This window comes from Phyllobates terribilis, unplaced genomic scaffold, assembly GCF_046119375.1.
Source record: "Phyllobates terribilis strain yellow unplaced genomic scaffold, ASM4611937v1 Scaffold_7__3_contigs__length_470593459, whole genome shotgun sequence".
Classification (NCBI taxonomy): Eukaryota; Metazoa; Chordata; class Amphibia; order Anura; family Dendrobatidae; genus Phyllobates; species Phyllobates terribilis.
Window position 1 is genome coordinate 426,516,493 of NW_027362767.1, and position 24,795 is coordinate 426,541,287.

Consider the following 24,795-nt stretch of genomic DNA (forward strand, 5'->3'; position numbering starts at 1 on the left):
GGTATAGTGCCAAAAAATGTAAAAAAAAAAAAGTCACAAGAGGTGGACAACTCTTTTTAAGGTCTGTTGTCCAGTTGTCCAGGAGGCTGGGCAGACAGTGTATGTGACAGACGGAGGTTATTTAGGAGCTGGCTCACCCTTATTGTGTATCATTTTGAACTGTGTGCCGCACCAGGTTCCAGAGGGAACATTGCTTCTGTGACTGTCATTTGCGTAGGAGGAGACTGTGAGGAGACTGTGAGGATACTATGCAGGGACTGTGAGGGCTCTATGAGGAGATTGTGAAGTTACTGTGAGTGCATTATGAGGGAACTGTGAGGGAATTATGAGGGGACTGTGACGTCACAATGAGGACACTGAGGGCACTATAAGGGTACTGTGAGGACACTATGAAGTGACTGTGAGGGCAAAGGACTGAAGCGCAGAGACACAGAGAGTGACTGGTGTGGAGAGCGGCAGAAAATTCCACTTGGGTGCGAACCTCACTGGATCTGGAGATGGGTGATCACCTGTGATAGAGGGGTATAATGCCCTGGAGAGACACAAACTCGGGCGCAATGAAAGGAAGAGATATCAGAGACTGTATATATTTGATGTTCTGCAATGTTAAAAGTGCAAGTGCCTCCATATTGGATGACTGTCAATGAAGCCACATTATACAGCTCCTATTGATTCTTTTCCGTGAGTCGGTGTATGCGCCGTGCACACAGCACAGGGTACAGAGATATCCGGTCTCTCTGCCCCCTACTTACATGCTCAACTTTAAACTTTGCTGTTGCTTTCTATTCATGCTTCCTACAGAAAGCTCTTGAGAACTGCATTCTCAGAATTTACCTCTAGAGGGCAGCCCAATACCACTAAAATCCCTGAATTAAGAAATAGAAATAGTACGCATACTTTGCACTGACGAGGGCCAACAGCCCGAAACACCGTGTCTGCAAATTGAGTTTCTGATTTGGCTTTTATCCTCATATTGCACGACTCGTTAAAGGGTTGATTGTGACTTGTAGGATTGCTGCTTCCAATAGGTGGCGCTATAGAGTACAAGTCCTCTTTTTCTCTGAAGAGGCAATTTGCATATTGAATTAAGAAATTAATCCCACTGAGCGTCCGCAATAAAGCAAGAAACTGACCTCCAGACTGATGTCCCCCGCTGTCTTCTAGCTGCTGCCTTGGCTTCTGCTAAACGATGCAGACGGTGCAATGACATTATTGTCATTCTGCATCACGAAGAAAGCAGCAAGCACCAAGGTGAGGAGCTGAGCGGAGCTTTTTGGAGCATCGCTAAATATTCAAATGTTGCTAAATTGACTAATTTCTCACATCTTTATCGTTTAAAGGTGCATTACAGAAGGGTCTGACTAGCAGAAACTCCACGAACTGCCAGAACGGGTAGAATGGATCAGCAGTGCACCCAACCGCGGCGCATTCATTCTCTCTGGGGCTGCAAAAAAAGAGTCAAATTCAGCACTTCAGTAGCCCCATAGAAAATAGTGCACTGTTGCCCCATTCTAACAAAGATAAAAGTGTCCCATACTAGTGGTCAGTGGCATCGCTAGCGCAGCGCACAATCCCCATAATTCTGCTGCAGATGTCCACCCCGGTATCAACAGCCACATGAAGCCAATGTAGTTGTAACATGTGGCAGAGCAGAGAAGCACAGGCCCCCTGCCCAGTAGACCACAGGTGGTGCATGACCTAGAAGACGCCGGAATCATGACCATAGTGATGTCAGTACATTGCTCCACCGGTGCCGGCCGCTCTGTACGCAGGGGAGAAGGAAACTTTAAGGGAGCATAAACTTTATTTTTTTCTGGACAGTGACACAAAGGTGGCATCATTACTTTAGGGGGCGGCATTATTGCATTCTAAATTAGAAATAAATGCCATAGAATACACCCAACATTACCAACAGAAGTAAATCAGTTCTCTGTCCCCATAGGTTATTGTATATACCGTACAATAGACTGCTCATAAATACAGACAAACATGGCTGCCAACGCAAAAATCATTGTCAATCATCCTTCATCATGTGGTTCCTGAAGGACATCACTGTCCTACAGAGCAGACACAACCGGCGGCCGGCTCACAGTAATGTCATATGTAGATTGGCAGATACGTAGATATATGTAGATTGGCAGATACAGACGCGTCAGTGTTGTCACGATAACTGAAGGCAGTGTAAGTTTCCTGCACCATCAGACGCCACCATACTTGTGGAACAACCATTAGTTTGGTGAAATGATAATCAGCTTTATGTAAGGAGCGGTCGGAGGGTTTACGGCCAGTTGTGTTACCCCACTCCATAAGTCCCTTCCATAGGAATATCCGTCATTGTCTCCTGTTTTTTGCAAAGGAAACTGAACCAAATACAATGAAGACGACGATGAGAATGACGGCCAGGCAGATAGCGATCACTGCCCCTACATATCGGCCAGAGGGGGCGCTGTATAGATTTCCAAAATCACTTGAAATTCCTGAGTAAAGAAAACACAGAAAGTTTTATCATAGAGTCAACGATTAATATCAATGAGCAGAGAGGAGTAAACGTAAGATATCACTGAGAACTGCCATCATTTAATGGTTCTTGGGATTTGTCCTTTTTTTTTTATTAATCGTTTTATTGACATCTGGTGCCGAACGTACAGAGTACAAGTAACTACAGATCATTGGTGATTTATAGGAGGATCAAAGGGAATTAGACAGAAAAATATAGCTGAATACAATACCAGGAGACCATACAGTGCACAGATGTCAGCGGTAAACCAAAGTCATAAAAAACGTTCCATATAGCAAAAAGAATAAAACAATGTAAAAAATCAACGCAAATATAATACAGTATAATACAAGCAACCAGAGCTAAGCTACAAATTACAATGGGTCAATAATGGGGAGATATAGAACTTGTTTTGCGAGTAAAAACTAAAAAACTAATCAGGGGAATTACGGGAATGTGTTATACGAGAGATAACCATTGAAATGACATTTCTGTCTGATGTGACTGTCGAGTGTGAAGAATCCAAAAATCCCAAACCTTTGAAAACTTCTTTGGGCCTCCCCTATCGTGGTGTACTATGCTTTCATATGGGACTATTGAATTAACTAATCCAGGACAGTAGAGTTGAATAATTTCCCTTCCATCATATAGCTATTAATTTGATAGCAAGAAATAGGGTTTCAAGTTAAAAATAAAAACAAACTGTGAAGATATGGAGGCGATTGGGTGAGGAACGAATAAGTGTGGAGGTGAGAAGGAGGTCATGGGAGGACCGGAGATTACATGAGGGAAAATATCGGAATATTAGTTCAGAGATGTACGGAGGAGACAGAGTATGGATGGCTTTGTAGGTCAATGTTAGTAGTTTGAACTGGGTTTGTTGGAAATTGGGAGCCAATGAAGGGATTTGTAAAGGGGAGAAGCGGAGGAGTAGCGAGGAGAGAGATGGATTCGATTAGTCGCGCAGCAAGTTAAGGATGGACTGGAGGGGTGCGAGAGTGTTAGCAGGTAGGCCACAGAGGAGGATGTTGCAGTAGTTGAGGCGGGAGATGATGAGGGCATGCACTAGTATTTTAGTAGATTGAGGGTCAAGGAAAGGATGAAGAATTCCGGAAATATTTTTGAGCTGGAGGTGACAGGAGGTGGCGAGAGCTTGGATGTGGGGTTTGAAGGACAGGGCAGAGTCAAGGGTTACTCCGAGGCAGCAGATGCCCAGTACAGGGGAAAGCGTGATGTCATTTATTGTGATAGATAGATCGGGTAGGGAAGATATGTAAGATGGAGGAAAGATGATTTCAGTTTTGTCCACATTGAGCTTGAGGAAGCGGGAGGATAAGAAGGAGGATATGGCTGATAGACATGCTGGGATTCTGGACAGCAGAGAGGTGACATCTGGGCCAGAGCGGTAAATCTGAGTGTCGTCACCGTACAGAAGATACTGGAAGCCATGGGACTTCATGAGTTGTTCCAGGCCAACGGTATAGATGGAGAAGAGTAGGGGTCCTAGGACAGAGTCTTGAGGGACTCCAACAGAGAGGGGGCAGGATGAGGAGGTCGTGTGGGACTGGAAGACCCTGAATGTTCACCAAAGAGAGAAAGGAACTGTAGTAGGAGGCAGTGGAGCTATAAACCTTGTCTGACTGCAGTTCTCTAAACATATACAATTGTCCAAATGTACATAAAAAATGTTAAGCCTCTTCAATCATACCTTCTAGCTTTTTTAAAAGCACTATCTAAATTATTATGGTGGTATAAATAGTGTTTAATGTTTGGATTTTCCAATATTGCTCCCTAATTGAGAGAACTATTTCTATTGCTGCACTAGTTATGTTGATGGTGTGTTTGCCAGACTGCGACAACCACCGTAGTGAATAAAAACTCAGAAACAAGGTCACCTTCCCTTGACATGTTTCGCCACCACACTTTCTTCATCAGAGGTTCAGGGGCTCATTTTACAGCACAGCCAGGAGTGGCAATACAGCATTGTATTAATTCTCAGTATAGGTGTGGGTCCCAGAGTTTGGACCTCATTATGTAATGATATATTTCAGTTATAGGCCAATACATACACAAGATTACCCCATTAACCTAACTATAAAACTAACACGCAGCTCAGCAGCATTAGAGTACATCTAAATATCATGGATATGCTGCAGATTTATTTGCTTTCTGGATTCTTATAATCAGTACATAATATTTTACTCCACTTACTCCAGTCCTGGGTGAAGTCCCGCAGCATACTACTGTGGTTGACCCTACAGGTATACACATCATCAGCCATGGACGTGACATTGAACAATAAAGAGGTCAGATACGTCAGGTCCAGTAATGGCAGGGTCGTCCTTTCCATCATCTCCTCCGATATCTGTTGTCCATTCTTGTACCACATTATGGAGATGTTTTTGGGGTAATGTCCATACGCCCGGCAGTGCACCTTAAGTGTGCCATCTTCTACAGGAAAATTGGACACCTTCACAACTGGGGCTTCTGTAAGAGGAAAAACATGATTTAATCTTCCCAAGTTTGGGACTTATTCCTACCTACATAAGAGCCACAACAGAAATCTAACTGCCATGGGTTTGGTTCCCTGGCAAACAGGTGATTTTGCTGGATTTCCCTGGCTACAGATTTCTCTGCATTGGCCATTGGATGAATCTAAATCCAAATCAGAAGCCAAAAAGACCACCCATCTAGTGCCATGTTTCCTTAGAGGAGAAAATATCCATAAGTCAGGACAGGAGGATCATCTTCATATCAAAGGCCCTTTCCCACAAGCACCTGTGTGGCTGAACATGTTGGATTGTGGTATATCCATCATTGTGAGCGTATAACCTAAATAAGTCATGCTGCCAAAAATACGTCACAAAGTAGAAACGTTCCCCCTTAAACACCTGAACAGAGGCTTGTCACCCAGCCAAATCAGACCTCCTGCCTTTCACTGACAAGGGGTAAACACCCCGAAACACGTATCTGCAAATGGAGAGTCTGGATTGGCTTCTTCATCTCCTAAGTTATGTGGCAAGGGACAATATCGACTTATATGATAGTTTAAGTTTGCTACATCCAATCAGTGGCACTAGAGTTCTAGTCTTCTTCCTTCCTGAAGAGAATATTTGCATATTTAAATTCTCAGAGGAACATTGAACAGCCTATAAGTCTCCTTACGCTGAGTTGGCACTCTTCAAAAAGAAAAGTTTCCCCTTACAACCTCTGTCAGAGGTCTCTCAACCAGCCTAACAGCTCTCATGCTTTGCACTGATGAGGGGCAAACACCCCAAAACATGAGTCTGGAAATGTACTTTCTTTTTTGGATCCTTATCCTAAATCATGTGTAGCTCGTTAAAGGGTCAATATCGACTTTTAGGATTTCTACCTAGGTGTCACTAACGTTAGTTTTAACCCTGCGAAAAAGCTGACAGATAGATAGAAGAGCTATAGGACTATTCTCATCTTCACAGCTGGATATTGTCGGAGAGTGGTGTAAAAACAAGTACTTTTGCAATTTACCGCTTATTAAAATTTTCATACAATCCATTGCTAAGTGACCAGGAAAAAGTTTACACGGTTTACCTCCTTCAATTTTTTTAAAACGGCTGAGAAAAAACCCCGAAGCAATATGGCAGAAATTTTTTTTCCATCAATTTTTGATGGAAAAAGGCTGGAACAGAAGTGTGAACGCACCCTGAGCTGTGTCTGCGTTACCTTTCCTATTAAATGTGCAGTTTCCCAGTGCCAGCAGCTCGGTGATGTGTGACACACAGGTATTCGTCATATCATGGTGGATCTGCTCTAGTACAGTTTTATTAGAATTAAAGCTTTGTGCGATCGTCTCGCCTTCCGGCGTCTCCGCTGTCCACCTCTCTGTCTCCATATTGAAAGACATAAATGGATCTCCATCATAGCGATGACTTAATGTAGCCTGGACCGAGCCGTTATCACACCGCGTGCATCCTTCTGAGATCTGCAGAATGTGGAATCCTATTAATGAAAGAAGAAAAGTAATCCGGTTATTCTACAGTAAACCGAGGACTTATATTTTAGCCATTTAATCTATACTTTCTATATCAAATCCGCACGTTTTTAAGATCTCTACTTCTAGTCATCAAATGGAACCCGTCATTACAGATGTCAGAGCTCTGTATACCGTGATCATCACATGCAGTGCTGTAACTATAGTCCGATAGGCCTTGGGGCAAAATCTGGACCTGGGCCCCCACCTGCATGTTGGTCAGATATATGGGCCCTTGTAGCGTTCTATATTATATAAAGACAAGTGTGTTCACCCCCCCATGTAATAAGATGGATCCTTCCTGTAATAATCTCGCCCCATCATGGCTCCTTCCAGTAATAAAGCTTCCATCATGAGCTCCATCCTATAACAATGTCCTCCATCCTAGGCCTCTTTCTGGTATAATGTCCCCTATCCTGGGCCCCTTACTGGTGTAATGTGCCACCATCCTGGGACCTTTCCTGGCATAATGTGCCCCCATCATGGGCCCTTTCCTGGTATAATAACCCTGATTTTGCGCCCCTTCCTAGTATAATGTCCTTTGTTCTTATCCAACACATTTAAAAAACAAATGAGTCTTCCCACCTTCCCCCGCTCCCACGGCATGCGTTGTCTTCTTCTATGGCCAGCGCAGAAGCCGGCAGCTGACTTCGGAGTGTCAGCGCAGGCAGCGCATGACATCACTGCCATGTGCCGCCCGTCACTGACAAGCCAATGTCTGCTGCCGGCCTCTGGCCGGCAGTGTGTATTGCAGTGCAGGGACACGGCAGGTATCGCTGTGCATACATTATTAAATAGATCTCTTACACCTGATGAGGCTGGTGTACTTACTGTGAAAATCCAAGTTAGATTGTATAATCTGTAAAAGTTCTGTCTCAATCACATTCCCTTACTGACAGCTCCTCATTGTCCTTCCTGCTGCTTCTGGAATTTCGCAATACTCAATATAAGCTGCAACTGTCAGTCAAGCTGGGCGTGCAAACAATAAATACAGTTGGACTTAGGAGATCTCTCTCTTTCTTTGGCTGGGCTCATAAAATGTTGATTTTAATGTCAGGATTATATAGCCTTTCTTACATTGATTTTCAAAGTAAATACATCAGATCTAACAGACATATTTAATAATGCATGACGTTTATAATTGGAAATCAAGCAACAGATTCACTTTGAAGTGTAAGTAAGTTGTTTAATAATTCAGACACTGCCAATGATCACTCAAACCGAGGAGCAGAAGCGCGGTCAGACAATTATAGAGCATGGAGTGGTCTACAGACTCAATAGAAAGTCTATATGTTCTTACACTGCCCTTTGATTTGAACAATTCCTGCTCTCCTATCTCAATGTAGCACATGTTCAAAAGCAGAAGCAGCATAGAGGACATTATACAGCAGTACTGAGTAACTGTGAATCCAGCATTGGGATATGATCAACACTTACTAGAAAGTAGCAGCATTTGAGACATTATACAGCAGCACTGAGCAGTGTAGCTGTACTTACAGCACTTGAATAAGATAAATACTTACTAGAAAGCAGCAGCATCGAGGACAGATACAGGAGGACTGAGCAGCATAGCTGTAAATATAGCACTGGGCTAAGATAAATATTTACTAGAAATCAGAAGCATTGAGGACATATACAGCAATACTGAGCAGTGTAACTGAACTTACAGCCCTGGGATAAGATAAATACTTCATAGAATCATACAGTGTTAGAGTTGGAAGGAATGTCCAGGGTCATCGTGTCCAACCCTCTGCTGAATACAGGATTCACTAAACCATTTCAGACAGATGTCTGTCCAGCCTCTGTTTGAAGACGTCCGTTGAAGGAGAACTCACCACCTCTCGTGGCCACCTGTTCCACTCATTGATCACCCTGTCAGAACGTTTTTTCTAATATCTAGTCTGTATCTTCTCCCTTTCAGTTTCATCCCATTGCTTCTCATGTTCCATGTGCAAATGAGAATAAGGATGATCCCTCTACAGTGTGACAGCTCTTCAGATATTTCTAGACAGCTATTAAGTCTCCTCTCAGTCTTCTTTTTTGTTAGTTAAACATTCCCAGATCCTTTAACCGTTCCTTGTAGGACAGTGTTTGCAGATTGGTATCCATTCTGGCAGCTCTTCTCTGAACTTGCTCCAGTTTTTCGATGTCTTTTTTAAAATGTGGTGCCCAGAACTAGACACAGTATTCCAGATGAGGTCTGGCCAAGGAGGAGTAGAGGGGGATAATTACTTCACGTGCTCTAGACTCTATGCTTCTCTTAATACATCCCAGAACTGTGTTTGCCTTTTTTGCTGCTGCATCACACTGTTGACTCATGTGCAGTCTGTGATCTATTAGTATACCCAAGTCTTTTTCACATGTGCTGTTGCTTAGTTCTATTCCTCCCATTATATAGATGTTATTTTCATTTTTTGCCCAGATGGAGAATCTTGCATTTTCCCCTGTTAAATACCTTTCTATTAGTCGCTGCACATTGTTCAAGCTTATCTAGATCCTTCTCAATCCTTTCTCTGTCTTCTCTAGTGTTAGCGATCCCTCCTAGGTTTGCATCATCTGCAAATTTGTTTAGTTTACCTTCAGTTCCCTTATCTAGATCATTTATAAAAAAAATGTTGAACAACACTGGGGCCAGGACAGAGCCTTGTGGTACCCCACTGGAAACACTCTTCAAATTGGATGTGCAACATTTATTACCACTCTTTGAGTATGATCACTGAGCCAGTTATGAATCCACCCAACCGTAGCCTTTTCAATCCCATACTTGGTCATTTTTTCAATAAGGATAGTATGTGATACTTTACAGTGCCTTGTGAAAGTATTTGGCCCCCTTGAACTTTTCTACCTTTTGCCACATTTCTGGCTTCAAACGTAAAGATATAAAATTCTAATTTTTTGAGAAGAATCAACAACAAGTGGGACACAATCGTGAAGTGGAACGAAATTTATTGGATATTTTAAACTTTTTTAACAAATTTAAAACTGAAAAGTGGGGCGTGCAATATTATTCGGCCCCCTTGAGTTAATACTTTGTAGCACCACCTTTTGCTGCGATTACAGCTGCAAGTCGCTTGGGGTATGTCTCTATCAGTTTTGCACATCGAGAGGCTGAAATTCTTGCCCATTCTTCCTTGCAAAACAGCTCGAGCTCAGTGAGGTTGGATGGAGAGCGTTTGTGAACAGCAGTTTTCAGCTCTTTCCACAGATTCTCGATTGGATTCAGGTCTGGACTTTGACTTGGCCATTCTAACACCTGGATACGTTTATTTTTGAACCATTCCATTGTAGATTTTGCTTTATGTTTGGGATCATTGTCTTGCTGGAAGATAAATCTCCGTCCCAGTGTCAGGTTTTTTGCAGACTCCAACAGGTTTTCTTCCAGAATGGTCCTGTATTTGGCTCCGTCCATCTTCCCATCAATTTTAACCATCTTCCCTGTCCCTGCTGAAGAAAAGCAGGCCCAAACCATGATGCTGCCACCACCATGTTTGACAGTGGGGGTGGTGTTTTGAGGGTGATGAGTTGTGTTGCTTTTACGCCAAACATATAGTTTTGCATTGTGGCCAAAAAGTTTGATTTTAGTTTCATCTGACTAGAGCACCTTATTCCACATGTTTGGTGTGTCTCCCAGGTGGCTTGTGGCAAACTTCAAACGAGACTTTTTATGGATATCTTTGAGAAATGGCTTTCTTCTTGCCACTCTTCCATAAAGGCCAGATTTGTGCAGTGTACGACTGATTGTTGTCCTATGGACAGACTCTCCCACCTCAGCTGTAGATCTCTGCAGTTGATCCAGAGTGATCATGGGCCTTTTGGCTGCATCTCTGATCAGTCTTCTCCTTGTTCGAGATGAAAGTTTAGAGGGACGGCCGGGTCTTGGTAGATTTGCAGTGGTCTGATACTCCTTCCATTTCAATATGATCGCTTGCACAGTTCTCCTTGAGAGGTTCAAAACTTGGGAAATCTTTTTGTATCAAAATCCGGCTTTACACTTTGCCACAACAGTATCTTGGACCTGCCTGGTCTGTTCCTTGGTCTTCGTGATGCTCTCTGCACTTGAAACAGGACCCTGAGACTATCACAGAGCAGGTGCATTTATACGGAGACTTGATTACACACAGGTGGATTCTACTTATCATTACCAGTCATTTAGGACAACATTGGATCATTCAGAGATCCTCACTGAACTTCTGGAGTGAGTTTGCTGCACTGAAAGTAAAGGGGCCGAATAATATTGCACGCCCCACTTTTCAGTTTTAAATTTGTTAAAAAGTTTAAAATATCCAATAAATTTCGTTCCACTTCACGATTGTGTCCCACTTGTTGTTGATTCTTCCCCCAAAAATTAGAATTTTATATCTTTATGTTTGAAGCCAGAAAAGTGGCAAAAGGTAGAAAAGTTCAAGGGGGCCAAATACTTTCACAAGGCACTGTATCAAATGCTTTTCTGAAGTCAAGATATATTATATTATATTTACCGCATTTCCCTGATCCACCCAGTCAGTGATTTCATCATACAAGGAAATTAGATTAGTCTGGCATGACTTGTTTGCTTCAAACCCATGTTGTCTCTGGTTAATTACTATATTCTTGACCAAGTACTTACATACTTGCTGTTTCAGAATTTGTTCAAAGATCTTTCATGGTATAGAAGTAAGACTAACTGGCCTGTAATTTTCTTGCTCCTTCTTCTTTCCTTTTTTGAAGATAGGAACATTTGCTCTTCTCCAATCTTATTATTATTATTATTATAGCACTTTACATGTGAAAAAGGGGTATAATTCAAGAACAATTACAATAATCTTGAACACAATATGACAGCGACTGGTACAGGAGGAGCGAGGACCCTGCCCACGAGGGCTCACAATCTACAAGGGATGGGTGAGGATACAGTAGGTGAGGGTAGAGCTGGTCGTGCAGCGGTATGGTGGAGCGGTGGTTACTGCAGGTTGTAGGCTTGTCGGAAGAGGTTTGTCTTCATGTTCCTTTTTAAGATTTCCACGGTAGGCGAGAGTCTGATACGTTGGGGTAGAGAGTTCCAGAGTAGGGGGGAAGCACGGGAGAAATCTTGTATGCGATTGTGGGAGGAGGAGATAAGAGGGGAGTAGAGAAGGAGATCTTGTGAGGATCGGAGGTTGCGTGCGGGTATGTAACGGGACACTAGGTCAGAGATATATGGAGGAGACAGGTTGTGAATGGCTTTGTATGTCATGGTTAGGGTTTTGAACTGGAGTCTCTGAGCAATGGGGGCCAGTGAAGGGATTGACAGAGAGGAGAGGCCGGGGAATAGCGGGGGGACAGGTGGATTAGTCGAGCAGCAGAGTTTAGGATAGATTGGAGAGGTGCGAGAGTGTTAGAGGGGAGGCCACAGAGCAGGAGGTTGCAGTAGTCAAGGCGGGAGATGATGAGGGCATGCACTAGTGTTTTTGCAGATTCATGGTTGAGGAATGTGCGGATCCGGGAGATATTTTTGAGTTGGAGTCAGCAGGAAGTGGAAAGGGCTTGGATATGTGGTTTGAAGGAGAGCTCAGAGTCCAGGGTTACCCCAAGGCAGCGAGCTTGAGGGACTGGGGAGAGTGGGCAGGCATTGACGTTGATAGATAGGTCAGTTGGGGGGGTTGAATGAGATGGCGGAAAGATGATGAATTCTGTTTTGTCCATGTTAAGTTTTAGAAATCTGGCAGAGAAGAAGGATGAAATAGCAGACAGACATTGTGGGATTCTGGTTAGTAGGGAGGAGATATCGGGTCCAGAGAGGTAGATCTGTGTGTCATTAGCATAGAGGTGATAATGAAAGCCGTGAGACTCTATGAGCTGTCCCAGGCCGAAGGTGTAGATGGAGAAGAGCAGCGGTCCTAGAACTGAACCTTGGGGGACACCGACAGATAGGGGGCGAGATGAGGAGGTGGTGTGTGAGTGGGAGACACTGAATGTCCGGTCTGTTAGGTATGAGGAGATCCAGGATAGGGCCAAGTCTGTGATGCCGATAGATGAGAGAGTCTGTAGTAAGAGGGAATGGTCCACTGTGTCAGAGGCAGATGACAGGTCTAGGAGGAGGAGGACAGAGTAGTGTCGCTTAGATTTGGCGGTTAGTAGGTCGTTGGTGACTTTAGTCAGTGCAGTTTCAGTAGAATGGTGCGGTCGGAAACCAGATTGTAGGCGGTCAAAGAGGGAGCAGGAGGAGAGGTGGGAGGACAGTTCAGAATGGACATGTTGTTCCAGTAGTTTTGAGGCATAGGGGAGAAGTGATATGGGGCAATAGCTAGTCAGAGAGGATGGGTCAAGGGAGGGCTTTTTGAGGATGGGTGTGATTGAGGCATGTTTGAAGCATGAAGGGAAGACGCCAGTTGTTAGTGACAGGTTGAAGAGGTGGGCTAGGGCTGGGATGAAGATAGTGGTAAGGTTTGGGATGAGGTGGGATGGGATTGGGTCAAGTTTACAGGTGGTGAGGTTTGATTTGGAGAGTAAGGAGGAAAGTTGATCTTCAGAAATTGTGGAGAAGGTGGTTTTGGAGGAAGGAGGTTGAGTAGGTGTGGGGAGGGGCTGTGGGGGCTTTAGGCAAAAGCTTTGTCTGATGGTGTTAATCTTCTGCTTCTAGAAGGAGGCAAAGTCTTCGGCTGAAATAAGAGGAGAGGGAGGAGGCACTGGGGGACGGAGGAGAGAATTGAAGGTGTTGAATAGTTGTTTGGGGTTGTGAGACAGGGAGGATATGAGAGATGCAAAGTATGTTTGTTTTGCTGCAGTGAGTGTGGACTTGAAGGTATTGAGGGACTGTTTGAATGCGATGAAGTGCTCATGGGAGTGGGACTTTTTCCATCTACGCTCAACAACCCTGGAGGCCCGTCGCAGTTCTTTAGTTAGGCTGGTGTGCCAGGGTTGTCTGTTGATTGTGCGAACCTTGGTAGGTGTGAGGGGGGCGACCGAATCGAGAGCTGCAGCGGTTGTGGTGTTGTATAAAGTGGCAGCAACATCTGCATCATGTAAGGAACTAATGTCTGTAAGAGGGAGGAGGGATTCAGAGAGTGAGTGTAGGTCAAGGTGTTTGAGATTTCTGCGAGGGTATGCAAGTTTGTGGAGTGGGGATTGTTGCCCTGGAGAGGAGAGAGAAGAGAATGTGAGTAAGTTGTGGTCAGAAAGAGGGAGAGGTGAGTTAGAGAGGTTAGATAGGGAACAGAGGCGGGTGAAGATGAGGTCCAGTGTGTGGCCGTCTTTGTGGGTGGGTGTGGAAGACCACTGGGTAAGACCAAAGGAGGAAGTGAGGGATAGAAGCTTAGAGGCAGCTGAGAGGGAAGTGTCAATGGGGATGTTAAAGTCGCCCATGAGGATAGTGGGGATGTCAACGGAGAGGAAATGAAGTAGCCAAGTGGTGAAGTGGTCAAAGAAGGTGGTTGATCCTGGGGGGCGGTAGATGACAGCCAGTTGAAGGTTGGATGGGGAGTAGATGCGCACGCAGTGCACTTCAAAAGAGGGGAGAGTAATTGAGGGCGGCAGTGGGATATGGGTGAAGGAGCAGTTTTCTGAGAGGAGGAAACCTATTCCTCCACCGTGCTTGCTGGTGGGGCGGGGGGTATGGGAGAGGTGGAATCCGCCATACGAAAGTGCAGCAGGAGAGGCTGTGTCGGAGGGGTTGAGCCAGGTTTCAGTGATGCCGAGGAAGGAAAGCTTGTTAGTGATGAAGAGATCGTGAATGTAGGAAAGTTTGTTGCAGACGGAGCGAGCGTTCCATAGAGCTCCTGTTAGGGGGACTAGGGAAGCAGGGGCTGGGCGGATGGGTATAAGGTTAGAAGGGTTACGAGAGTTTGGGATAGATCGTGGATAGGAGGTGGAAGTGAGTGTAGAGATGTGGTGAGGAGGACCGGGATGTGGAGAGATGTTGCCGGCAGTAAGGAGGAGCAGAGAAAGCGTTAGTAGGTGGGAGCAGGAGGGGGCATGAGGTGGCTGTCTGTGTTTGGAGGCAAAGGATTGTATGTTCTTTCCTTTTTTGAAGATAGGAACATTTGCTCTTCTCCAATCTTATGGGACTTATCCTGTTCTCCAGGAATTTTCAAAGATTCTGGCTAATGGTTCTGCAATTTCCTCTGCTATCTCTTTCAGTACCTTAGGATGTAATTAATCTGGACCAGGATATTTAAATTCATTTAAATTAGCTAAGTGTTCCCTCACCATCTCTCTGTTCATAGATAGTGGGGATTATTTTATTCCTTCGATAGCACGGTGAAGATAAATTCATGTTACATTTGCTTTTTTAGAGAACACAGATGCAAAATAGGAATTTAAAAGTTCTCTCTTCTCAACATAATTTTTGAAAAATAACACTGCAATCAGTGTTTCATGACTAGGAGCAGTGCAACATTTTCAAAGTCATTCAAGTTTTTATGGTGTCATGGCTCAATTTGGGGATTTGATCCGGTGACCTCTTGCTCCATGGTCAGTTTTCCTGTCTGCTGAGCTATTGCTCTTTTCTACTTACCAGAAAGCAGCAGCACTGAGGACATATACAGCAGTTCTGTGCAGTGTAGCTGTCAATACCGCACTGGGATAAGATGAACTCTTACTAGAAAGCAGAACATGTTTGTGCCTATCTTTTTCACTTTGCTCCTCTTCCCTTCTCCATAGGCTTCAATAGGCAACTGTAATCTGGTCTCTTTTTGACCTGGTAGTCCCTCTTATTTTTACAAGACAGACCTGAGAGGAATGTTAAATTCAGGTGTGGAAGAGAAGTGGCTTATAAGTGGGGAAAAAAGGATTATTTTGTCGATAAACAAAATAGTTTTGTATTGTGAGCAATATTCAAGACTAATTGGAAAAAAAATATATACACTGCTAAAAAAATAAAGGGAACACTTAAACAACAGAATATAACTCCAAGTAAATCAAACTTCTGTGAAATCAAACTGTTCACTTAGGAAGCAACACTGATTGACAATCAATTTCACATGCTGTTGTGCAAATGGAATAGACAATAGATGGAAATTATTGGCAATTATCAAGACACCCTCAATAAAGGAGTGGTTCTGCAGGTGTGGACCACAGACCACATCTCAGTACCAATGCTTTCTGGCTGATGTTTTGGTCACTTTTGAATGTTGGTTGTGCTTTCACACTCGTGGTAGCATGAGACGGACTCTACAACCCACAGAAGTTGCTCAGGTAGTGCAGCTCAGCCAGGATGGCACATCAATGCGAGCTGTGGCAAGAAGGTTTGCTGTCTGTCAGCGTAGTGTCCAGAGGCTGGAGGCACTACCAGGAGACAGGCCAGTACACCAGGAGACATGGAGGGGGCCGTAGAAGGGCAACAACCCAGCAGCAGGACCGCTACCTCCGCCTTTGTGCAAGGAGGTACACTGCCAGAGCCCTGCAAAATGACCTCCAGCAGGCCACAAATGTGCATGCGTCTGCACAAACGGTTAGAAACCGACTCCATGAGGGTGGTATGAGGGCCTGACGTCCACAGATGGGGGTTGTGCTCACAGCCCAACACCGTGCAGGACGCTTGGCGTTTGCCACAGAACACCAGGATTGGCAAAGTCGCCACTGGCGCCCTGTGCTCTTCAGAGATGAAAGCAGGTTCACACTGAGCACATGTGACAGATGTGACAGAGTCTGGAGACGCCGTGGAGAGCGATCTACTGCCTGCAACATCCTTCAGCATGACCGGTTTGCTGATGTGGGGTGACATTTCTTTGGAGGGCCGCACAGCCCTCCATGTGCTCACCAGAGGTAGCCTGACTGTCATTAGGTACCGAAATGAGATCCTCAGACCCCTTGTGAGACCATATGCTGGTGCGGTTGGCCCTGGGTTCCTCCTAATGCAGGACAATGCCAGACCTCATGTGGCTGGAGTGTGTCAGCAGTTCCTGCAAGATGAAGGTATTGAAGCTATGAACTGGCCCGCCCATTCCCCAGACCTGAATCCGATTGAGCACTTCTGGAACATCATGTCTCGCTCCATCCATCAACGTCACGTTGTACCACAGACTGTCCAGGAGTTGGCGGATGCTTTAGTCCAGGTCTGGGAGGAGATCCCACAGGAGACCATTTGCAACCTCATCAGGAGCAGGCCCAGGCATTGTAGGGAGGTCATACAGGCACGTGGAGGCCACACACAATACTGAGCCTCATCAGGAGCATGCCCAGGCGTTGTAGGGAGGTCATACAGGCACGTGGAGGCCACACACAATACTCAGCCTCATCAGGAGCAGGCCCAGGCGTTGTAGGGAGGTCATACAGGCACGTGGAGGCCACACACAATACTGAGCCTCATTTTGACTTGTTTTAAGGACATTACATCAAAGTTGGATCAGCCTGTAGTGTATTTTTCCACTTTAATTTTGGGGGTGACTCCAAATCCAGGCCTCCATTGGTTAATAAATTTGATTTCCATTGATGGAAATCAATGACCCACTGTATATGTCATAAAAAATTGATTGATATACAAAGTCACCTGGGTGGAAAGGCAAGGCTATGATATAATTAAATAAAGTGCATATAATAATAATAATAATAGTTTATTTTTATAGCGCCAACATATTCCGCAGCACTTTACAAATTTTAGGGGGACTTATACAGACAATACAGAATAAGCATATCTCATATCGAACGGAGTGAGGGCCCTGCTCGCGAGCTTACAGTCTATGAGGAAGTGGGGGAGACACAAAAGGTAAAAAGTACATATATTGTATAATGCAGCCTTGATATACTGAATAGGATAAATAATAATACATGGACTGGTCGCCAGCCAGTATGTGTGCAGTCCTGACAGAGGCTTTTATGTGCATGGTTGGTTTGAACCCGAAGTTGAAGAAGATTTTAATATGGGGGAAAGCTGGGATGGACAGAGTGTGTTTAGGTGATACGCCAGTCTAAAGAAATGTGTTTTTAGGGTTCGCTTGAAACTGTGGTTATTGGGAATTAATCGAACTGTCCTGGGTAGTGCATTCCAGAGAATTGGCGCAGCACGCGAGAAATCTTGGAGACGGGAGTGGGAAGTTCGGATTATGGAGGATTTTAGTTTCAAGTCATTGGCAGAACGGAGGGCACGTGTTGGGTGGTAGACTGAGACAAGGGAGGAGATGTAGGGGGGTACTGAAGCATGGAGCGCTTTGTGGGTAAGCGTGATAAGTTTAAAACGAACTCTATATTGGATGGGTAACCAGTGCAATGACTGGCACAGGGAAGAGGCATCGGAGTAGCGGTTGGCGAGGAATATGATCCTGGCTGCTGCGTTCAGGACGGATTGGAGAGGGGAGAGTTTAGTAAGAGGGAGACCGATTAGTAGAGCGTTGCAATAGTCAAGACGAGAATGAATAAGAGCGACAGTAAGAGTTTTTGCCGAGTCAAAGGTGAGAAAAGTCCTGATTCTTGAGATGTTTTTGAGGTGTAGATGACATGAACGAGCGAGTGATTTGATGTGAGGAGTGAAAGAAAGATCTGAATCAAAAATGACCCCAAGACAGCGGGCTTGTAGCTGGGGAGTAATGGTTGAGTCACAAACGGAGATGGCAATATCGGGCACAGGTAGATTAATGGAGGGAGGAAAGACGAGTAGTTCAGTTTTTGACAGATTCAGTTTTAGGTAGAGGGAGGACATAATGTTAGACACAGCAGAAAGACAATCACTGGTCTTTTGTAGTAATGCAGGGGTGATGTCCGGAGCAGAGGTGTATAATTGGGTGTCATCAGCATAGAGATGGTACTGAAAACCGAATCTACTGATTGTTTGTCCAATAGGAGCGGTGTATAAGGAGAAAAGAAGGGGGCCTAGGACTGATCCTTGAGGAACCCCGACAGTAAGAGGAAGTAGGGAGGAGGAGGAGCCGGCAAAAGACACAGAGAAGGAGCGGTCAGAGAGATAAGAGGAGAACCAGGAGAGAACCGTGTCCTTGAGGCCAATAGTGCGGAGCATAGTGAGGAGGAGCTGATGATCCACAGTGTCGAATGCTGCAGAGAGATCCAGGAGAATCAGCAGGGAGTAGTGACCATTAGATTTAGCTGTTAGTAGATCATTAGAGACTTTAGTGAGGGCAGTTTCAGTAGAATGTAAAGAGCGGAAACCAGATTGTAAAGGGTCAAGAAGAGAGTTGTCTGAGAGATAGCGGATTAGACGGGAGTGGACCAGGCGTTCCAGGAGTTTAGAGATAAAGGGAAGATTGGAAACAGGTCTGTAGTTGGCCGTGCAGTTCTGGTCGAGGGATGGTTTTTTAAGTAATGGTTGTATGCTGGCGTGTTTAAAAGAAGAGGGAAAGATACCAGATGAGAGGGAAAGGTTGAAAATTTTAGTTAGGTGAGAGGTGACAGCTGGAGCAAGGGACTGAAGGAGATGTGAGGGAATAGGGTCGCTGGTGCAGGTGGTAGGGCGAGAAGATGCAAGGAGCCGGATCACTTCATCTTCCGTGACTGGTTCGAAGTCAGAAAATGAGCAAGATACAATGTGGCGGGGGGGAGCATGCATAACATTTGGGGATTGGGAGAAAATTTCCTGTCGGATATGGTCAATTTTTTCTTTGAAATAGTTAGCCAGATCGTCAGCGCTGAGGTCGGTGGTCGGGGCCTGTGCTGTTTGATTGAGGAGAGAATGAAATGTGTCAAAGAGTCGTTTAGGATTATTGGAAAGTGAGATGATGAGGTTGTTAAAGTAGGTTTGTTTGGAGAGGTGAAGGGCAGAGTTATATGTTTTCAGCATAAATTTATAGTGGAGGAAATCTTCGGGCAGATTTGATTTTCTCCACAGCCGTTCAGCGCACCTGGAGTACCTCTGGAGAAGACGTGTTTGAGGCGTGTGCCAGGGTTGTCGCCGTCTATGCCGAATTGTTCTTTGTGTAGGAGGTGCGGCTTCATCCAGGGCGCATAGCATTATTTTGTTATAATGCTTCAATGCAGAGTCGGGACATGAGAGGGAGGAGATTGGGGCCAATGATGATTGCAACCTTTTTATAAATTTCTGGGTGTTAATGGCGCGTAAATTTCTATAAGTGTGGACGGTGGGAGTGTCTTGAGTAGAGTCACAGTTCTTGACAGAATGAAAGAAGATTATGGTCAGAGAGTGGAAGGGGAGAGTTAGTAAAGTCATGTACTGAGCAAAGCCGGGAGAAGATCAGGTCCAATGTGTTCCCGTCCTCATGTGTAGGAGAATTAGCAAGCTGTGAAAGGCCGAAGGAGGAGGTTAATGATAAAAGATGCGTGGCAGATGGGGAAAGAGGATCGCCAATTGGGATGTTAAAGTCTCCCATAGTGCATAATATCAGAGACCTTCACAAACCTATGGTGTCATTGCCATATACAGTGGGTACGGAAAGTATTCAGACCCCTTTACATTTTTCACTCTTTGTTTCATTGCAGCCATTTGGTAAATTCTAAAAGTTCATTTTTTTCTCATTAAAGTACACTTTTCACCCCATCTTCACTGAAAAAAATCCCAACAGTGAAACATGGTGGTGGCAGCATCATGCCATGGGGGTGTTTTTCAGCTGCAGGGACAGGACGACTGGTTGGAATTGAAAGAAACATGAATGCGGCCAAGTACACAGATATCCTGGATGAAAACCTCTTCCAGAGTGCTCAGGACCTCAGACTTGGCTGAAGGTTCACCTTCCAACAAGACAATGACCCTAAGCACACAGCTAAAATAACAAAGGAGTAGCTTCAGAACAACTCTGCGACCATTCTTGACCGGCCCAGCCAGAGCCCTGACCTAAACCCAATTGAGCATCTCTGGAGAGACCTGAAAATGGCTGTCCACCAACGTTCACCATCCAACCTGACGGAACTGGAGAGGATCTGCAAGGAAGAATGGCAGAGGAACCCCAAATCCAGGTGTGAAAAACTTGTTACATCATTCCCAAGAAGACTCATGGCTGTACTAGCTCAAAAGGGGGCTTCTACTCAATACTGAGCAAAGGGTCTGAATACTTATGACCATGTGATATTTCAGTTTTTCTTTGTTAATAAATTTGCAAAAATTTCTACATTTCTGTTTTTTTCAGTCAAGTATTTGGATTTATGAGATTAATATATTCCACAGATTGCACTTTTTTTTTTTCACAGGATTTACAATCTACTGTATCTGGAACAGTGGCGTACCGCCAATGGCAAGTGTATTATGTTGTATGTAGGCCCATTAAACTGCATAGAGGGCTGTGTGGGGGTCACAGTTCGGGGATCATACTGTGTTAGGGTCACCAAATTTTGCTGAGTGAGTTGAGGTGGGTACAGTAGGATCATCATACTGTGGGTGTGGAGGCGCTTTTGTTGGCATACTTCATGGGTGCAATGAAAGGGGAATCTAGGGCTTCAGTTGGAAGAAACTTACTTTGTAAAGACTGCAAAGTTGTGAGCTGTGCTATTCTGTGACGAATATTATTTATTTATTTTATTATTGAGGTGCAATTAAAACTTTGCTACGGTATTCTGATCGCAGTTAGATCAGCTATCACAGCTAAATGGAAAGGAGTGGGCATCCCTACGGTGGGGGAGATAGTGACCAGACTAAGCACGAACTGTCAATATGAAAGGGCTCTGGCACACACACTCAAGGCAAAGAAGAAAACTGATAAAATATGGGAACCTTGGTTAAACAGCCCATTGTCTATACATGGGGAACATTGAGGAAGCGGGATATTTTGTGCGCTGTTCTGAGTTTGGGTGACGCGTGGGACGATTCTGGGCCCCTCTCCCTACCTTGCACCTCCGATCTTGCAATAGAGCAAAATATGAGCCATGCGACATTCACGGCACTTACGGATATAAATTATTTCTCACAACCATCTAATATATGGGGAATTTAATGTAATTAATCCATTCTTTTTTCTTTTGTTTTCTTTTATGTATATATATTTTCCTTTTATTTTATTTTTATACTGTTCATTTTGTACATTTTGTAAGCCCAGAGGTTGGGGCACAGTTTTGGGCATCTGTTGGCCCTATAGATTGTATGTTCTGATTTTTGTGCAAAACTCAATAAACACATTGTTTAAAAAATAAAAAATAAATAAAAACTTTGCTACGGGGCCCCATGATTTTTATGTAAGCTCCTGACCTGGACGGTAAGATATCTATTTGAATATATTTTTTCTTCTTTCTCAAATAGAAGTGTATCAAGTAAATGCAAGACTTACCCTCTGTGTGATTTAGATGCTGCATAATCCCATATAACAGTTGTTGCATTCCTGTATGATATCTTTGTGAACGTATACTGAAAATAAATAGAGATGCATTGGGCCCCTTAAGCCAGGGAACTCTGCGCTCTATTACTCTGTTGTCGCTGTCAAACCAGTATAGAGTGATGTCATCAATCGTCCTTGTCATGTAGTAGGAAGCAGAATCGAACGATGAATTGTAGGTCAGAGTCGTGTAGAAGTAATGAGAGTGGCTGCCTGTACAGGAGAGAACGCACAGAGGATGTAATTATACAGACGTCAGATACATGCTCGGATCTACCTGTACAGGAGAGGACGCACAGAGGATGTAATTATACAGACGTCAGATACATGCTCGGATCTACCTGTACAGGAGAGAACGCACAGAGGATGTAATTATACAGACGTCAGATACATGCTCGGAGCTACCTGTACAGGAGAGAACGCACAGAGGATGTAATTATATAGACGTCAGATACATGCTCGGATCTACCTGTACAGGAGAGAACGCACGGAGGATGTAATTATACAGACGTCAGATACATGCTCGGATCTACCTGTACAGGAGAGAACGCACAGAGGATGTAATTATACAGACGTCAGATACATGCTCGGATCTACCTGTACAGGAGAGAACGCACGGAGGATGTAATTATACAGACGTCAGATACATGCTCGGATCTACCTGTACAGGAGAGAACGCACAGAGGATGTAATTATACAGACGTCAGATACATGCTCGGATCAATGTATATCACAAGCATCACAAACTGGTGCTTCATTATGGCTCATTGGGTGCACATTGGATTGGCCACAAATTTGATTCACTGACAGTAATGGGATCACAGACACAGTTTTGATTCTTCTACTTTGGATACAAATTTCTAATGGTGCACAATTTCCAGTACTACTTTGATTTTCACCCAATATACATTCCTGCAAAAATGTAATCATGTGAGAGGCCGTTTAAAATGACTGCATCCATTAATTATTTTTTGCTCGCATACACTGTAAATAGACAAATGATGTGAGTGAGGGATCGTTTAAGAATATTGCAAGAATATTATGGATATTTTACCCAAGCTTTTTGCGTCTGTAGAAGTAACTCGCATCCTGTTCTCACAGCAGCATCAGCAATGACTTAAAGAGACTAAACCTAGGATAGAAACAATAGGAGAAAGGCCCTATAGTAAGTAAATAAGTATATAGTAATAGTACATGTAAATAATATAGAGGACTTAGTTGATATTTTGATCTAAAGAGTGTAAAAGCCATCCCACCACGACAAGGTGTACTCCTCTTTTTGTGGCTCCTGCTTTTTGTTCTGTGCATCTTGTCTATATAGTATTCCACAGGCAGGAGCAAAACAGTCAGGTCCGGGTCCAGCTCTGCCCCCCTTTGAGGTCGGCTGACACATTGCGAGGTGAGGTACAAGAGTTAGAGTCCATTCTAATTGGGTGCACCTTGTCGTGGTGGGATGACTTTTACGCTTTTTTTTTTATAATCAAAATACTGTTATCTAAGTTCCCTATGTTATTTACATGTATTATTACTATTTATTTATTTACTGCAGGGTATTTTGTCATTTTTGTATCCTAGGTTTTGTCTGTTAAAAGGTCACAGTGTGACTATGCACCTACACATTGCACTTATAGTAACGTGTGTTCCAGCTCATTTCTTTGGTTTTGCTTTAATCACTTAAAGAAGTTGCCCAACAGTGAAATATTTTTTTTTATTTTTTATCCTTAGCCATGAATTGTTTTAAAAATAAAAAATGGAGGCAAACTCATCTTCCAGCGCTTACTCGGATCCAATGATGCACTTTTCTAGTCACCTGACAGCTGCAGCCAATCACAGGATGCAGCGGTGCTGTGATTTTCTAATGGAACAGGTATGGCTTCCGGAGCCGGTGCAGACCTCCGGAGCCGCCTGCGCTGGAAGGTGATCTTCTCCACCGGGTGATTCTTTCTTTCTCCCTAGAGATAAACCTTTGCAGAGGAATGTGGAGGGGACAGAGCAGGCTGGCAGTGGCAGCTACTCTCTGAGAGACAACACAGGAGCACTCGACCAAGCGTTCTTGTGTCTGAGGGAGACAGCAAACGAAGGTTCGGCCGGCTATTATCTCATGTGTATGGGGCTCCATTCACATTTCCATGACTTGCAACGAACAACACAAAATGCAACACAGAAGGTGTGCGATCTGTTACTTTATGGACCTATTTATTGACGTGTGACTTTAGCCCGACCAAACTCCGATTGTGTATGCTTTTATTTTGGCTACCAATTGTCCACAAAAAAAGTACGTGTGACTGGACCCATAGGCTATAAAAGCTACGTGAGCGATGCATTAAAAAACAAAATGAAGAGCGCATGAACGAACTGTAAATGGGACCTAAGACCATTTTCAACTTGCTTTTTTTGCTACGTAAGAGTCCAAATTCCATCAGTCCTGAATCAAATCTTATAAAGCAACTCAGAGGATCCGCCAATCTGTGGAAATAAGTAAAAAAAAGTATTTCTATTGTTACTCAGGCTCTCACCTACGAGAACATATTACCTGAAAGGGCAAAACCAACAGAAACGAAGAGGAGCAGAGCTTCCAGTAACAAACATCCCTTCATCGTAGTGAAGATTTCTTTAGTCTTTTAGGTGTTGGACTGGCAGAGACTGGCACAGCCTAAGTGTATGCCACCCTTTTATAGAGCATTTTAGAAGTTTTAGGGTGTGTTCCCAGCTGGCACCTAAAACTCCATTGTCAGATTAATAATCATAATTCCCACAAGATTGTATAAACCGGTCTTGTCTGTAATGTTGTATAATATTTATAGGCTCTAGAGAATAAGAAAGTTGTTAATGTCGTCAAATTCAGCCTCCTAATAATATATGCACTAATGTATATCCCTCTATAGATTTTCAGTTACATACATATTGCAGTGGCCCTATGTATAAGAAGCCACCTTCTCCATATATGTAATCCCATTGCCCCAGCTAATAAGCAATACCGTGAGTTCTGTAATATTTAGTTATGCATTGGGCAGGGTTTCGTGAACTCTCATGTAATCAGTTTTAGCATATCTATTTGTTAATTTGAAGACTGATATCATAAAAGGGTATTTCCACCACAAGATATCCAAAAAAAGATGGATTCATGAAGC

At 44.0% G+C, this 24,795-nt stretch overlaps 1 protein-coding gene across 1 annotated transcript; it reads right to left on the minus strand.

Moving 5' to 3' along the window:
• Positions 1-56: 56 nt before the first annotated feature.
• Positions 57-24,319, minus strand: LOC141155188 (major histocompatibility complex class I-related gene protein-like). The gene is made up of 5 exons (XM_073641908.1): positions 24,198-24,319; positions 21,620-21,877; positions 6,200-6,475; positions 4,709-4,984; positions 57-2,477 (listed from the first exon to the last, which is right to left on the minus strand). Exons 1-5 carry the CDS (start codon positions 24,259-24,261, stop codon positions 2,332-2,334), a joined length of 1,020 nt encoding a protein of 339 aa, XP_073498009.1. The 5' UTR covers positions 24,262-24,319; the 3' UTR covers positions 57-2,331.
• Positions 24,320-24,795: the final 476 nt, after the last annotated feature.

Coding starts and splice junctions, on each gene's coding strand:
- LOC141155188 (XM_073641908.1), bottom strand. CDS start 24,261: ATGAAGGGATGTTTGTTACTGGAAGCTCTGCTCCTCTTCGTTTCTGTT. Junction 21,878..24,197: donor TGTTGGTTTTGCCCTTTCAG/GTAATATGTTCT, acceptor TCTCCTGTACAG/GCAGCCACTCTCATTACTTC. Junction 2,478..4,708: donor GGACTTCACCCAGGACTGGA/GTAAGTGGAGTA, acceptor TTCTTTACTCAG/GAATTTCAAGTGATTTTGGA.